Below are 15,717 nucleotides of genomic sequence, written 5' to 3' on the forward strand. Positions count from 1 at the left end.
CTGCCCGGCCCGCGAGTCCGCTACGCCCATCACGCCCGACACACGGCACCAGCCTTTAGGTCCGAGCCGCCGTCGCGCGGCGCCGGCGCCGGCGGCCCGAAGCCCTCGTGGCCGTAGCAGCGCAGCGCCGCCTCCTCGTAGGCCTCCAGGATGGTCTGGCGTTCCTCGGGCGTGAAGTCCATGGAAAAGGGGTGCACCTGCAGGATGTGCCGCTTGATGGTGCTGACCTTGAGCGTGGCCAGCGCGCCCCCGCACACCATGCACACCAAGCCGCGCCGGCTGCCGTCGTAGTCCATCAGGTACTCGCCCCGCCAGCGCGGCTGGTAGTTTCGCCGCTGCTCTCTGCTGCGGGGCGGCGGCGGCGGCGGCGGGGGCGGCGGCGGCGGGGGCAGGGGCGGGAAGGCGAGGCCCCCGGGCTCTTGGCCGTCCTCGTCGTCGTCTTCTTCCTCCGCAGGCCGCTCAGACGGCTCCCCAGGAGAAAGTGGGGCATCACCTAGGAACGGACAAAGGACCGCATTGGAACGGGTGGGCCAGAAGCACCCCGAGTCCTGCGTCTGTTTCATAACCCCCCATTTTTGCCTTCCTGTCCCATCCTCCCCAATCTCCTCTCCAACCTTCCCCTCGTTGCCCCCCTTCTGCCGAAGCACTCCCCAACCCATTCTCCCTGCCTGGCTGGGCCCCTGCCCCTCTCCCTCTCCACCTGCTCTGGCACTCCACCAGCTCACCCCACCACTCCTCTTCCTCTGGCTCCTCCTCCTCGTCCCCTCCCCCCTCCTCGGAGGCTGCGGCTGTGCTGGGGGCGGCAGGGTCCTTGGAGGACTCCGGGGAGGGCAGCCCCAGGGCCAGCAGGTGGGCAGCCTTCTCGCTCCACTCCTGGGCGATGAGGGCCTTGACAGGCCCGCTGAGGCGCGTGGAGCCCGGGTGGCGCTGGCGGATGTGCCTCTTGATGGTGCTCATCTTGAGCGAGGCCAGCGAGCCCCCGCACACCATGCACACCAGACCGCGCCGGCCGCCGTCTAGCTCCATGAGGTACTCCAGTCGCCAGCGCTCCTGGTAGTGGCGGCGGTGGTCGCGGCCCCGTGGCCACCGGCCTGGGACCCCCTCCCTCTTGCCCTCCTCCAGCTCCTCCTCCTTGTCTGCCGGCCCGGGCCTCTCAGGGACCCAGCTAGCCTCTTCCTTTACGTCTGGGGGGCTGAGATCCTGAGAGGAGGGGGCTCCAGCAGCAGGGGCCGAGTCCCGGCTTTTTCTGGTCAGGTCCTGGGGGACGAGGTCATCGTCTGTTGGGGAAGGGGTGAGGGAGAGGAGCTCAGCCTCCAGGCTGGGTTGCCCTTACCCACGCAGAGGGGGGTCCCTTGTTCCTCACCCCAGCCCCAAGCTAGAGGGATGAGCCAATATGTGTGTGGGGAGAGCGGGGGAGGGAGTCCCTCCCGATTTTAGCCACAGACCCCACTTTGCAGCCCTTATAGGAGGGGGATCTCGGCCCTGGGATGGGCCTCGCACCTGGTGGGGACTGAGTGAGCTCAGACAGTGTCTCAGGCTGGCCACCCCAGGCCTGCAGCAGGGCACTGCGCTGGGGGCCGCTGAGCCCCAGGGAGCTGGGGTGCACCTCCAGCACGTGGGCACGGATGTCGTCCAGGTGCAGGCTGGGCAGTGCCCGGCCACAGGCCATGCACACCAGCCGGTTCCCCCGCGGGTCATAATCCATGAGACACTCTGCCCGGAACCAGTTCTGCAGGGACTCCTTCAGCCTCCGTTCCAGGCGCCGAGCCCCCAGCCCCCTGCTGCCCCTGGCCCTCCAGGAAGCCGAGAGGCGCTGACGCCGAGCCCTAGGTGCCACTGGGCCCCCTCGTCGCTGGCGCCTGCTGCCCCTGCCAGCTGGGGCTTTGCCTGAAAGGGTTGGAGGGAGGGAAGGAACTGAGATGCTGGCCCTCTGGGGGAACCCCCACCACCACCACAGCCAGGACTTCCACAAGCCTCTCCCTCACTCTGACTCTGAGACCCTGGCCTAGCTGTATCCTCTTCCTCTCCCCTCAAGTCTTAAGTCTTCCATCTCCTAATCCTCCTGCACACAAACCCTAAGGCCCACCCACCTCTCCCCCAGACCCAGATTCTAGCACTTTCTCTGGACTTCCTTTCCAGACATACCTTTCTAACACCCCTCTGATCCCAGCCCTTCTCCTGCCGACCCCTCCAGCCTCCACTCTCCTTGATCCTTCTAAAGCCACAGAAATCAAAGCTATCTAGGATGTTGAAGACTTCCTCATCCCACTATCCCTCTCCCACTATTGTACAATAAGGACAATAAGCAGACCCCACCTAAAGGAAGTCAGCTAGTTGACTGAGAAGCCAGGGTTGTCCCCATTTGTCCCCACCTGCCACCCAGGCCCCTGCCTCTCCATGTCCTATATTACCTGGGCCCTTGGGTGGGCAAGCTGGGAGGTTAGCCCCCTCCTCCTCCTCTTCTTCTTCTTCCTCCTCCTCCTCCTCAGCCCCCTGGGCCCCCAGGCCCTCAGCCTCTCCACAGGCCCCCAGCCCCAAGTGGGCATCCCAGCTGTTGCTGATGACTTCCTTCTCCCGGGGACTCCAATGCAGAGAGTAGGGGTGCTTTTGGCGGATGTGCCGCTTGATGGTGCTGAGCTTGAGCGTGGCCAGGGAGCTGCCGCACACCATGCACACCATGCCATGTCGGGCAGGGTTGAAGTCCATCAGGTATTCCAGCCGCCAGTGGTCATGATAGTATCTCCGGTGGTCACGGCCAGGGATGCGGCTCTTTCCAGGCCTGGAGGCCCGGGCCTCACAGTGGTCTGAGTATTTCCTGCCTGAAGATGCTGGTCCCCTGGCCCTGGAGGAGGGCAGGGGGGCACTCCCCCAGGACCCTAAGGCACCCCCTTCCAGATGAAGATCTTGCCCTGGAGAGGGGAAAAGGGAGACAGTTTTTCAATCTTCGATTTCCAAGGAAAAAACCCAAGGCTTTGATTTTTGCAGCCCGAGAAAGGGAGGAGGGAGGGTTCATTCAGGGGCAGGAAAAGGATGGCAACAGCAATAAAAGGGATGTGGGAGAGCAGGGAGTCAAAACAGTGGCCCTTTACAGAGAGCGAGGGCCCTTTAAGAGAGCCTCAAGAACAAAAGGATGCAGGGCATTGTGAGGGACTAGCTCTGACTTTTTAAAAAATAAGGTGAACACCAAGGAGGCAGCCGGTTCTGTAGGACACTCTTTTTGGACAAGAGCTGTAGGGGTAAAGCCAGGAGAGCAGCATGCTGGGGCGGTTACAGCTGAAGCAGAGCCGGCAGCGGGGTGAGAACAAAGGGGGCATCTGTCTGCATCCAGGGCTGCACACAGGACCCACCCGCCTAAGGCCTGGGCCAGGAGGGCCCCACCCAAAGAGCTTCTTCCTTTTTCCAGTTCAGCCTCCTGAGAGTCCCATTTAGGGGCACTAAGCATTGTCAGTTCCCCAAATATAAGCAGCCACAGGAGGGATCCCCATGACAAAATTGTCAACACCTCCAAGGAAATGCATTTTTTAGGACCCTGACTTTTCTAGAGACTCTGAAAGGGGATAGCAGAAGGGCCACCAGAGTGGCTACTGAAAATTCTGCAGCAAGGAGTGGCCCCCACCCAGGGGAGCCCAGTAAGTCTTTCTGGGGATTTGTGTTTTGCTCTGGCAGGGAGCCAGCCACTGCCCAGCAATCAGAGCACGGGCACCAGAGCAGCAAGGGCAGAGCCCACTGACACAGCTATGTTCTCTTTTGCCAAACAGACAGAGATCCAGAGCAGTCCCCCACCCTACCTACAGTTTGGACCCAATTTCATTTAAGCTGAATAGACAGGTGTGATCATTATCCAAGTGGAGAATCTCAGGGTCTGGGAAACAAAAGACAGGATCAGAGAGGGCTCCTGTCACCATTGTTTTTTGTTTAAATAGCTCCAAATAAAAAACACAGGCTTCAAAGTTAGAGACCTGGGTTCGAGTCCTGACTTTACTGGTAACTTGCTCTGTGACCTTTGATAGGTCATGTCGCTCTCTGGGCCTAAGCTCTTTGTCTGTAAAGGCACTAGATAGCTAACTAGTCTGTAAGCATCCTTCCAGCGCCAGATCTATGCTAGTGTAAGGTGGACTGGCCCCTTAAGATCGAAAAAAGGGGAGGAGCCGAGATCCTTTAAAAACAAAAGGGGATGGGGAGTTTCTGGAAGGGAGCTCTGAGGTTAGGGCAGTCTCCCCTCGCCCTGACAGAACCTTCACGGGTCTTAAGGCATTTACCCTGCAGCAGGGGAATGAAGAAACTGTCTCCTTTGAGAGCGAATGGGGAGGACTGACTGATCCCACTACAACTGGCAAATTGTGGCAACATTTTCTGAAAAGACGGGAGATAGCACGCGGACAGGAGTGGGTGTCAGCCTTTGTGGGCGAGCCCTTCCCTTTAAAACTGTCCGCGGTGGGGAAGGTAGGGGCGGGCCCCCGGAGGCGCAAGCTATGCTTTCCTAGGGAGAACGTGGTGGGGAAAGAAAAAAGGATTCCTGTCTCAAAGCAAAAGAAGAGGGGCAGCCCGACTTAACACAGGGGAGTCCCCAAAAGGCACCCATAGTCTGGGCAGACTTTATAAGGGAGATCACCTCGGAGTCTGAAAGGGGCGGGGGCCGAAAGTCCAACAGCCTAGAGCGCGTGACCAGCGGTGTCTGGCCAAGCCCTTTGGGGCCCCTCGGGCCGGGCCTCCAATGCGGGGGCCGCGGGTCCCTTTAAGGGGGAGGGGATCCGCCCGAGTCCCGTGGGCCGACCCCAGGATCAGGGCGGGGGGCTCCCCCGCTGGCCCTGCAGGCTCCATCCGCGCCCACCAGGTGGCGCCCCCGGCCGCCCTGCCCGCGTCCCCCCCTTTGTTCGGCGGCGGAGAGGGGCCCGGAGCCCGGAGCCGCAGCCCTCCCCTCCCCCATGCTGGGGCCCCCACCCGAGCCACTGGCCCCAGCCCTTACCGCCGTCGTCCTCCTCGGGCTCCGTGCCGCCGCTCGATCCCGCGGGCGGCAGCCGTCGGCCCCGTGCCGAGGCCGCTGCTGGCCCGGGGCCGCCCCTGCCGCCGCCGCTCCGGCTCCGGTGGTCCCCGCTGGGCTCCATGCGCTGCGCTGTGGAGCGGGGCCCCGGGGCGGCGGGGCGCGGGGCCGCGGAGCCGGTGGCGGCTCTCGCGGGGCGCTCGGTGCGCGAGGCCCCGGGGCGCGGGACGCATGCACGGGGCAGCCGGCCGCACGGACGGCTGGCTGCTCGCTCGGCGGCGCGGGCTGGACCGGGGTGGGGATTCCTGTCTGGGGGCCCCTGGGGCTCCTTTAAGGGCTCCTGGGTAAATTTAAAGGGGCCGCGCGCTATTTCCTTCTGCCAGCTCGCGGGGGGCTGAAGGGGAGAGGCGGGAGGCAACGAGCCGGGCCGAGGCTTCGCAGCCGATGCCCGCCCCGGACGTTAGGAGAACGGACCTCGCCACCGGCGCGGGCCCCCACCGTCGCCTCCGGGGCTTCGGTCCCGGCTCCTGAAGGGTCAACGAGTTGGCGAGGGGCGCCGCGTCCGCTGCGCGCTTCCACCCAGGCTCGGCTCGCAGCCACTGCACCCTCGGGGCATCTCAGTGCACCGGCGCCGGCAGGGGGTCGGCCGGTGCGGCTGCCTTCTCCCGCGCAAGCTCGGCGCGGGCCCCAGAGCGGACGCGATTGGCAGGGGCCCCAGATGGCTGCGGCCCCGTGGAGAGGGTGGAGCCGCGGGGGCGGCTGCGCCCCCTCCCGCGGGAGCCGCCCGGGAGCGCTGGGAGTGCTGGCTTCTCCATTGGAGGGGCGGCGGACGAAGCTCCTCGGGAGCCGGCCGGGGCGGGGACCGCGGCCGCGGAGACTCGGGCCGGGAACTGGGGGGTGCAGGAGACCAGGGAAGCACGGGCCATGCCGGGGCCCTACTCTGCCGGTGGAGGGGGCCCCGGGATGGGAACCGTGAGGAGAGGGCGCGCGCCGCGGTGACTCAGGCTCCTGCCCCCGCAGGCCTGGTGGTGCCAGACACAGCCCCAGACCCTTTACCCAGCCAAAGGAGACGAAGAATGCTGACCCAGGGCAGGGTGTCGGGCACCTGGCACCTGGGGACGCGCCACCAAGGTTGGAAAGTGCTGAGGCGAACTCTGGCTTCGAGCCTCAGGATGCCTCGGGCCCCCAGCTCCGAGGAAGCGGAGAGAAGGGACTCGGAGAGGCAGTCGGGGGCTTGGCTGCCTGGGGTCCTTTCTCTCGGACCCGCTGGAGTAGCAGGTGCTTGGTTTGCCTGTGGTTGGTCGCCAACAACAAAGGCGATTCCTAGAGGTACAAATGACAGGGTGCGGGAGGCCGTGAAGGATCTTATTATACGGAGATGGGTTATTCTCTTCGCTGGAGAGGTCCCAGCAATCCATTAAATTCACCCTTGACAGATTGGTTCACTCACTCAACACCTACTGTGTGTCCGCGTGCTTTTAGGCACCGGGAATACAGCAGTGAGGGAGACAGACCATTCCGATACTTTTTATGACTTAATAGGTATCCAAAGCTTATTAAAAAGGCAACAATCCCAGCCCTCCGGGCCCAGGGGAAACATTACATGACTTGGAACACAGAAAGTTTATCACCTAAGAGTTTGTGAAGAGGGGATGGGCTTAACATTTCTTCATCATCTTATCTTTTCTTTTCTTTTCTTTTCTTTTCTTTTCTTTTCTTTTCTTTTCTTTTCTTTTCTTTAATCCTCACTGAGAACATGCTCCTCCATTGATTTTGGGGTGTTTTTTTTAAAGAGGGGGAGAGAGAGAAACACCGATGTTGGAGAGAAACATCCATCAGTTGCCTCCTGTATGGTAGATACATTGGATGACGCTCCAGCCAAACGAGCCACCCTGCCAAGGTGTGCTTAAAGTTGTCTGTCACCATTGAAGATGTCCCATCTCTGCCTCAGTCCCCATGATTATTTACAAGGCATCACCTTAGGTAAATTGAGTCTCCTGCAACTGTGCACTCTCTGCTGCTGGCCTTGATCTCAGGGTAGAGTTGCACTTCCTTTCACCCACTTCGGAGCCGGGGTCCTGGTACTGATGGGGTGCCAGCTGAGGCCATGAAATGGGAGATTCCTTTACTCATCATGTCCTTCGCATTCCCTTTGTACAAGGCCCAGGGACACAAAGGGAAAGTAAGACACAGACCTGGCCTTCTGGAGCTCCTAAGTATTTTTTTTTTTAATCATTTCAAAGGTAACATACCCTCAGGCCTGGCCACTGTGAGCCACTTTGGTAAATGTCCTTCCAGTTTCTACACATATAAATAGGATAATTTATTCATTACCAAAAGAAAGCTATCAAAGCCACCTGGAGCCATTTTTAACAACCTCTGGCTCTCCTTTCTTTGCCCACATCCTGCAGGGCTTCAGGACCAGCTCCAAGCTCCACATTTCAGAAGCATTTCCCACTCACCATCTGATCCTTGCAGCCACCCTATGGCGATGATGCTTCACTTTGCAGTTGAAGAAAGGGAAGCTCAGAGTCAACAGTCTCACCCAAAGCCATTTGTTCATTCATTTTTCTTGTCCACTTCTTCAGAAAGCATTGACTGAGCCAGTCCTGAGTGCCTAGCACTGGCTGGGGATATAAGGGTTTAAACAAAGATAACAGCTTTAAGGGGGTTCATCCCCCCATCCTAGGAGCTCTCCATCTACTGGTTCTGCTGTGGGAAGGCAAGAAACAGGGCCACGTTATGATTATTTTCATGGACCCTGGGTACTTTGACCCGAAGGAGCAGCTTCCTCTCTCTCTCTCTCTCTCTCTCTCTCTCTCTCTATATATATATATATATATATATATAATATTTATACACACACACACACGGAATGATTTAATAATTTTTGAGGGCCCTACAAATTTCATTCTTTTCTGATGTTAGAAAAATAATACATCTTCTTTGACCCTTAAAGTTCATTTTTGTCTTCTGACTTCAAAATAAATTAAAACGTTTTCATGAGCCCTTAAAAGTATCATGAGCTCTAGGCACTGTGACCTGGTGCCCCGTGGTTAGCCGGCCTTGATTGCAATACAGGGTGATAAGAGCTAAGGGAGAGGCCACCCAACCTGGAAAGGTACTGGTTGAGCCAAGTCTTGAAAGACTGGGAAGATGCTGCCAGGAGAAAGGAGCAAAGGCTTTTCAGGCTAAGGCTAGGGATCTGGTGTGTGGAAGAGGCAGAAGAAGAAATAGAAATTAGCAGGGGCAAGAGCCTTGGGTGCCATGCTGAGAGTCTGTTTGTCCTGGAGGCATGGGGGATGCCTGGAGCCAGTGTTCAGAGTATTCCGGAGGCAGCCCTGAGAAAGGGAGGAAGGGAGAGAAGACTGTAGACTCTGCTCCAGCAGTCCGCACCATGAAGAACAACTTTAAGGCCACAGCAGCAGGGCCAATGGAGAGGAAGCCAAAGATTTGACCAGGACCACAGCACATGTGGTGCGATCTTCACTGCACACAAGGGGCGCTAGAGAGGGCGAGAGGGGTTGAAATGCCACCTGGGTCGTCCCCCGTCCCAGCCCTGCACACTGGCTTCTGCCAGGAGGAAAGGACACCTCACCAAATGAGCTATTTGTTAACCAAACACATACCTGAAAGCTGCTCCTGCCCAGAGGGAGCCTCTTTTAGTAATTCACGGGCCAGAGGGGACCCTTTTAACTACTTTCTAACAAAGGCCCTTGAGAGCTTGCAGTGGTCCTACACTGAGTCATATTAAGAGGGTGGAATCTATAGGACATGGTGCCTGATTGAATACGATGATCAGAGAAGGGCCAGGCTAACGCTCAAAGTATCTGGATTGGAGTGACAGGGATATGAAAAGAAAAATACATCTGGGGGGTGGAAACAGAATAAGGTCACAAGCTAGAAGCTTTGAAGCCTGTATCAAACCCAGAAATTCTCATTTTTTCATCTCGCCTCTTCCCCTCCATTCTCTGACTCGGATTCTTAGTCCACTGTCTGGTGTCTGCCGTGATGTGGGCTCCTTAGGGTGGCTGTTCCCACCCTGCAAGAGCCAGAGTCTCTGGAGGAGGAATCAGAGCCCTTGCCCGGTGCTTCCGTGGCTCCTTGGGCAGTCCCATTAAAGGAAGGGCCTCGCCCTGGTCTGTTTGGCTCAGCGGTTAGAGCATCGGCCTGCGGTCCGGAGAGACCCGGGTTCAATTCCCGCTAAGGGCATGTACCTCGGTTGCAGTTTGTCCTGGGTCCTGGTTGGTTGTGTGGGTGGCGACCACTCGATGTGTCCCTTTCACATGGATGTTTCTCTCTCTCCCTCCCACTCTACCTGAACAAAAAATGGGAAAATGTCCTTGGGTGAGGATGATAAAGAAAAAAAAAAAAGGAAGGGCCTCGCCAATGTCTAGAATGGAGGAACTGTAAATAGTGTTCCTAAAGGAAGTTTTTAGGGCAGTATATGCAAAAACCTCACTGGACCCAAATATGCCACCGATTCCAGATTCTGTTTTTCAGTATGTCCCAGAACTAACACTGGTTCTGAAAAGTAGCCTTTCGGGATTCTCCAGAGGGCAAACCTAAACTCTTTCAAAGAATGAAAGTCAATTAGCCATAGAGCCTGTGAATGTCAAAGGGACTGTGTATGTAGATTGCAAATTAAACCATCCCTTGTAAAATTCCAAAGGAATTCTAAACCTAGGTTATCTCCAGGCATAAACTAAAACTCTAAACTTTGTATGTGTGTTTTGGGGGGAAAGGGCAAGGAGGAATTTCAACCCCAGTCACTTAAATTTGAAAGTAAAACACCAGTATCACATTTGTTTTCGTTTGTTTGTTTGTTTGTATGTCAATCCTCACCTGAGGATGTTTTCCCATTGATTTTTAGATAGAGTGGGAGGGAGGGAGATAAAGAGGAACACACACGCACAGTTGCATGGTCGAAAAGAGGAACGAACCTGCAACCCAGGTATGTACCATTGACTGGGAATCAAACCAGCGACCCTTCGGTCCGTGGGCCCACACTCCAACCACTGAGCCAAACCGGCCAGGGATCATACTTGTTTTTAGAAAAGAGAAAACTAGCCAGCTGTTTCCCAATGTTATTTTAATCGAGTCTTCAGAGCAGGTGAATAGGGTGTGACATCCCAAGAGCTACAGTCACAGATGGGAAAAGAAGTAATTTGTCCAAAACCGTAGATAGTAATTGGTGAAATGAAGATTTAACCCCCAGATTACCAATCTCCAAATCCTTGACACTTAAAAACACTGTTAAATTATAAAATATTTCAAACATACAGAAAGGAACCTATTATACATGTACACATATATACTCATACCTCTCGGTTTCAACAAATTAAACGTGTTGACATGTTTGCTACATAACACCTTTTAAGAAATAAAGTATCATAGAGACAGTTGAAGCTCCTACACAAGCCTTTTTGCTCCATTCTCCTCCCTCCCTCCCCAAGTGAACTCTTCCTGGAGCTGGTGCTTATCATTCCCATGAAGTTCTGATACTTTCGCTGCCCACGTATCCATAGGGGTATCTGGGGTGGGGGGACATCTGTAACAATAATAAATGAATTGATTTAAATAAATAAATAAAAATAAATCAGTGACTGCTAGCACTTGTTAAATTAATTAAATAAGGAGGCGCTGAGACTGAGATGGCTGTAACGTCACAGCGCCTGCTAAGCAAACCAAAACCTAAGCCCGTAGATACCTCAAGGTTACAAAAGTGAAACCCAAGGACAACCAATCAGTCAGCCAACTAGGGTTTAAGCTTGGCCGATCAATCATTCCCTTATAGTATTCTCCCCCTTATCCACAGGAGATATGTTTCAAGATGCCAAGCAGATGAAACCTCAGATAGTACCGATCCCTATATACACTATGTTTTTCCTGTACATACACACCTATGATAAAGTTTAATTTAAAAATTAGGCACATTGCCCTGGCCAGTTTGGTTTAGCGGTTAGAGCGTCGGCCTGCGGACTGGAGAGGCCCGGGTTCGGTTCCCGCTAAGGGCACGTACCTCCGTTGCAGTTTGTCCCTGGCCCCAGTTGGGGTCGTGTGGGTGGCAACCATTCAATGAGTCTCTCTCACATCAATATCTCTCTCTGTCTCCTCCCCCCTCTCTCCCTCCCGCTCTATCTGAAGATACATACAAAAATATCCTCGGGTGAGGATTAAAAAAAAATTAGGCACATTGCCTGGCCGGTGTGGCTCAGTGGTTGAGCATCGACCCCTGCACTAAGAGGTCACCAGTTCGATTCCTGGTCAGAGCACATGCCTAGGTTGTGGGCCAAATCCCCAGTGGGGGGCATGCAGGAGGCAGCCAGTCGATATTTCTATCTCTCTCCCTTCCTCTCTCTAAAATCAATTTTTAAAAAATTTTTTTAATTAGGCACATTAAGAGATCAACAATAATTATTAATAAAATAGAACAATTGTAATAATACATTGTAATAAAAGCTATGTGAATGTAGTCTCTCTCTGTCTCTCTCTCTGTCTCTCAGACTTTTTTTGTACTGTATGTACAGCACAAATACACTGGACAAAAGGGATGATTCAAATTCCAGGCAGGGTGGAGTTGGACAGTGCAAGATTTTATCACACTACTCAGAAAATCATGCAATTTAAAACTCATAAATGATTGCCCAGCCGGTGTGGCTAAGTGGCTTGAGAGTCATCCCATGGACTGAGAGGTCCCGGTTTTATCCCCAGTGGGGGCATGTGTCCAGATTTGGGGCTCTGTCCCCAGTATGGGGTAAGCAGGAGGCAGCCAATTGATGTTTCCCTCTCACATTGATGTTTCTATCTCTCTCTCCCTAAAAACTCAATAAAAACATTAAAAAAAAACAACTCATACATTATTTATTTCTGGAATTTTTTCACTTAATAATTTTGGACCACAGTTGGCCACAGATAACTTAAACCACGCAAAGTGAAACTGTGGATAAGGGGCCTACTGTACTTCACTTCCACCTTTTCTCTATAAAAAGTTTTCCCCACCTCCCATTGGTGGAGCACTTCTAATCACTTCTGGTTTGGCACAGCCTGATTGCAGTGGATTTTTATTCAAATAAACCTCCAAAATTTTAATATGCTTCAACTTATCTTTTTTGTTGTTGTTAATCCTCACCTGAGGATATTTTTCCATTAATCTTTAGATAGAGTAGAAGGGAGGGAGGGATGGGGAGAGACAGTGAGAGAGAGAGAGAGAAAGAGAGAGAGAGAGAGAGAGAGAGAGAAACATCAATGCAAGAGAGACACATCAATTGTGCAAGAGAGACACATCAATTGGCTGCCTCCTACACAACCCCAACTGGGGCCCAGGATCAAAGCTGCAACCCAGGTATGTGCCCTTGACCGAGAATCAAATCTGTGATCCTTCAATCCTCAGGCCAACACTCTAACCACTGAGCAAAACCAGCTAGGGTTCAACATATCTTTTAACAGTTTTGGTGTCAGAAGTGGGATCCAGAGGCAGACACCACCCCCCTCTGCCCCATCCCCTAAGAGCGGTGTGCACCTAGCCAAGTTGCTGAGCCCCCTGAACTCACTGCTTTCTCTCTGCATCTGAAGATCATGGGTAAGTCCTTCTTGAATCTAAGCTCTACAGTTTTTACATTTAATAGACCTCTCTAAATTTATTTGACCATTTCTCTGGACTGGGTGTTTGGTTGGCGACTTAAGAAACTGGACTGTGGCCCTGGCCAGTTTGGCTCAGCGGTTAGAGCGTCGGCCTGCGGTCCTGAGAGACCCGGGTTCGGTTCCCGCTAAGGGCACGTACTTCGGTTGCAGTTTGTCCCCGGCCCTGGTTGGTCGTGCGGGTGGCAGCCACTCGATGTGTCCCTTCACGTCGATGTTTCTGTCTCTCTCTCCCTTCCTCTCTCTCCCTCCCACTCTATCTGTACAAAAAATGGAAAAATATCCTCGGGTGAGGATAAAAAAAAAAAAAATTTAAGCCCTGGCCGGTTTGGCTCCGCGGTTAGAGCGCCCGCCTGCGGTCCGGAGAGACCCGGGTTCGGTTCCCGCTAAAGGGCATGTACCTTGGTTGCAGTTTGTCCCCAGCCCTGGTTGGTCGTGCGGGTGGCAGCCACTCGATGTGTCCCTTTCACATCGATGTTTCTCTCTCTCTCTCTTCCCCTCTCTCCCTCCCACTGTCTGTACAAAAATGGAAAAATGTCCTCGGGTGAGGATTAAAAAAATAAATAAATAAATAAAAAAGAAACTGGACTGTCATGATGCCTCAGGTAATAAGAGAGGAAAAAGAGAGAAATAGGCTCCTCTCAGTCCAAACAATCTGGGACTCCTCCATCTGGGACCCCAGCTAACTATGTATAAAATTTATGGATCCAGAACCTGTTTTTCTGAACTAGTGAATTAACCTTACCAAAAATCATTTTAACTTACAGTGGCCATATTGGGAAACTTTTAACCCAGATAAACTCATCCATTTATGAGGTACTCTACAAAAAAGAAAAATCCTGAATTTCCCCTGAAACAATGGAATGCATTTTTTATTGGTATGCAGAAGCTTCTGAGAAATGAATGAATAAAAAATTGCCTCTTGAAAAGATTCTTTACAAAAGACAAATGAAGAGCTTAAGCAACCAGCTGATGGTGAATCTAAAATATGTACACTGACTAGCTTGATCCTGGCTGCTCCAACTGCTCCTGCCCTGTACCCCCTCCCCCGAAATATTCTGAACCCACCAATCCCTTTATTAATTGCCTTTTCACTCAAGATGAGCTAGAAGTTAAACAAATGTCTTTTTTTTTTTTTTTTTTAATCCTCACCTGAGGATCTTTTTCTATTTATCTTCAGATAGAGTGGCAGGGAGAGAGAGAGAGAGAAAGAGAGAGGGAGAGAGAGAGAGAAACATCAATGCAAGAGGGACACATCAATTGTGCAAGAAAGACACATCAATTGACTGCCTCCTACACAACCCCAACTGGGGCCCAGGATCAAAGCTGCAACCCAGGTATGTGTCCTTGACCGAGAATCAAATCTGTGATCCTTCAATCCTCAGGCCAACACTCTAACCACTGAGCAAAACCAGCTAGGGTTCAACATATCTTTTAACAGTTTTGGTGTCAGAAGTGGGATCCAGAGGCAGACACCACCCCCCTCTGCCCCATCCCCTAAGAGCGGTGTGCACCTAGCCAAGTTGCTGAGCCCCTTGAACTCACTGCTTTCTCTCTGCATCTGAAGATCATGGGTAAGTCCTTCTTGAATCTAAGCTCTACAGTTTTTGCATTTAATAGACCTCTCCAAATTTATTTGACCATTTCTCTGGACTGGGTGTTTGGTTGGCGACTTAAGAAACTGGACTGTCATGATGCCTCGGGTAATAAGAGGGGAAAAAGAGAGAAATGGGCTCCTCTCAGTCCAAACAATCTGGGACTCCTCCATCTGGGACCCCAGCTAACTATGTATAAAATTTATGGATCCAGAACCTGTTTTTCTGAACTAGTGAATTAACCTTACCAAAAATCATTTTAACTTACAGTGGCCATATTGGGAAACTTTTAACCCAGATAAACTCATCCATTTATGAGGTGCTCTAGAAAAAAGAAAAATCCTGAATTTCCCCTGAAACAATGGAATGCATGTTTTATTGGTATGCAGAAGCTTCTGAGAAATGAATGAATAAAAAATTGCCTCTTGAAAAGATTCTTTACAAAAGACAAATGAAGAGCTTAAGCAACCAGCTGATGGTGAATCTAAGCTAGTACACTGACTAGCTTGATCCTGGCTGCTCCAACTGCTCCTGCCCTGTACCTCCTCCCCCGAAATATTCTGAACCCACCAATCCCTTTATTAATTGCCTTTTCACTCAAGATGAGCTAGAAGTTAAACAAATGTCTTTTTTTTTTTTTTTTTAATCCTCACCTGAGGATCTTTTTCTATTTATCTTCAGATAGAGTGGCAGGGAGAGAGAGAGAGAGAGAGAGAGAGAGAGAGAAACATCCACATGAGAGGGACACATCGACTGGTTGATTTCCCGCAAAACCCCGACCAGGGCTGAGGATGAACAGCCACTGAGGTACGTGCCTTTGAGTGGAATCGAACCCACAACGCATTGGTCCGTAGGCCGATGCTCTAACTGCTGAGCCAAACTGGCCAGGGCATAAACAAATGCCTTTGGAAATGAGGCTCTCTGCTGATCCTGGAAAACCAAATGTAACTATCTTCTTCATCAAAGGCTGAGTTTAGGGCTATCATCAATGATTTTCCAAAACCTAGAGAATCCTCACAAATTGTATGAGGAATTTAGAGCCCTAATTAGAACTTATGATCTGGGGTGCCCTTTCTCTATCAATTTATTCATATAACATTAGGCCCTAGTGACTCCTGAAAATGAATGGCTGAAGCCACATGGGAAGATCCTGAGAGTGATATTAAAGACCCACATACTCACTGCACTGTGAGGGAGGGATGGCCCAAATGCACTGTAAGTGTAGCCCAATACCTACTTAAAAGTATTTTTTTCCTTTATTGATTTGAAAAAGGAAGTGAGAGGGAGAGAGAGAAACATCAATGAGAGAGAACACTGATTGGCCATCTCTTGCATGCCCCCCACTGGGGATTGGGCCCACAATCTGGGCATGTGTCCTGACCCGGAACCTCTCAGTGCATGGGTTGACACTCAACCAATGAGCTGGACTACTTGAAAGTATTGATAAGGTATTTCCTCAAAAGACTAACTGGCCTGTCATTCAATCTTGCAAACCAAAAA

At 52.5% G+C, this 15,717-nt stretch overlaps 1 protein-coding gene across 1 annotated transcript; it reads right to left on the reverse strand.

The window, feature by feature from the left end:
* CUNH11orf95 (chromosome unknown C11orf95 homolog) lies at positions 1-5,252 on the reverse strand. Its single transcript, XM_036259811.1, has 5 exons — positions 4,967-5,252; positions 2,412-2,909; positions 1,501-1,887; positions 726-1,277; positions 1-493 (listed from the first exon to the last, which is right to left on the reverse strand). Exons 1-5 carry the CDS (start codon positions 5,103-5,105, stop codon positions 30-32), a joined length of 2,040 nt encoding a protein of 679 aa, XP_036115704.1. The 5' UTR covers positions 5,106-5,252; the 3' UTR covers positions 1-29.
* Between the last annotated feature and the right edge of the window lie 10,465 nt (positions 5,253-15,717).

Source organism: Molossus molossus, unplaced genomic scaffold (assembly GCF_014108415.1).
Source record: "Molossus molossus isolate mMolMol1 unplaced genomic scaffold, mMolMol1.p scaffold_m16_p_13, whole genome shotgun sequence".
Classification (NCBI taxonomy): domain Eukaryota; kingdom Metazoa; phylum Chordata; class Mammalia; order Chiroptera; family Molossidae; genus Molossus; species Molossus molossus.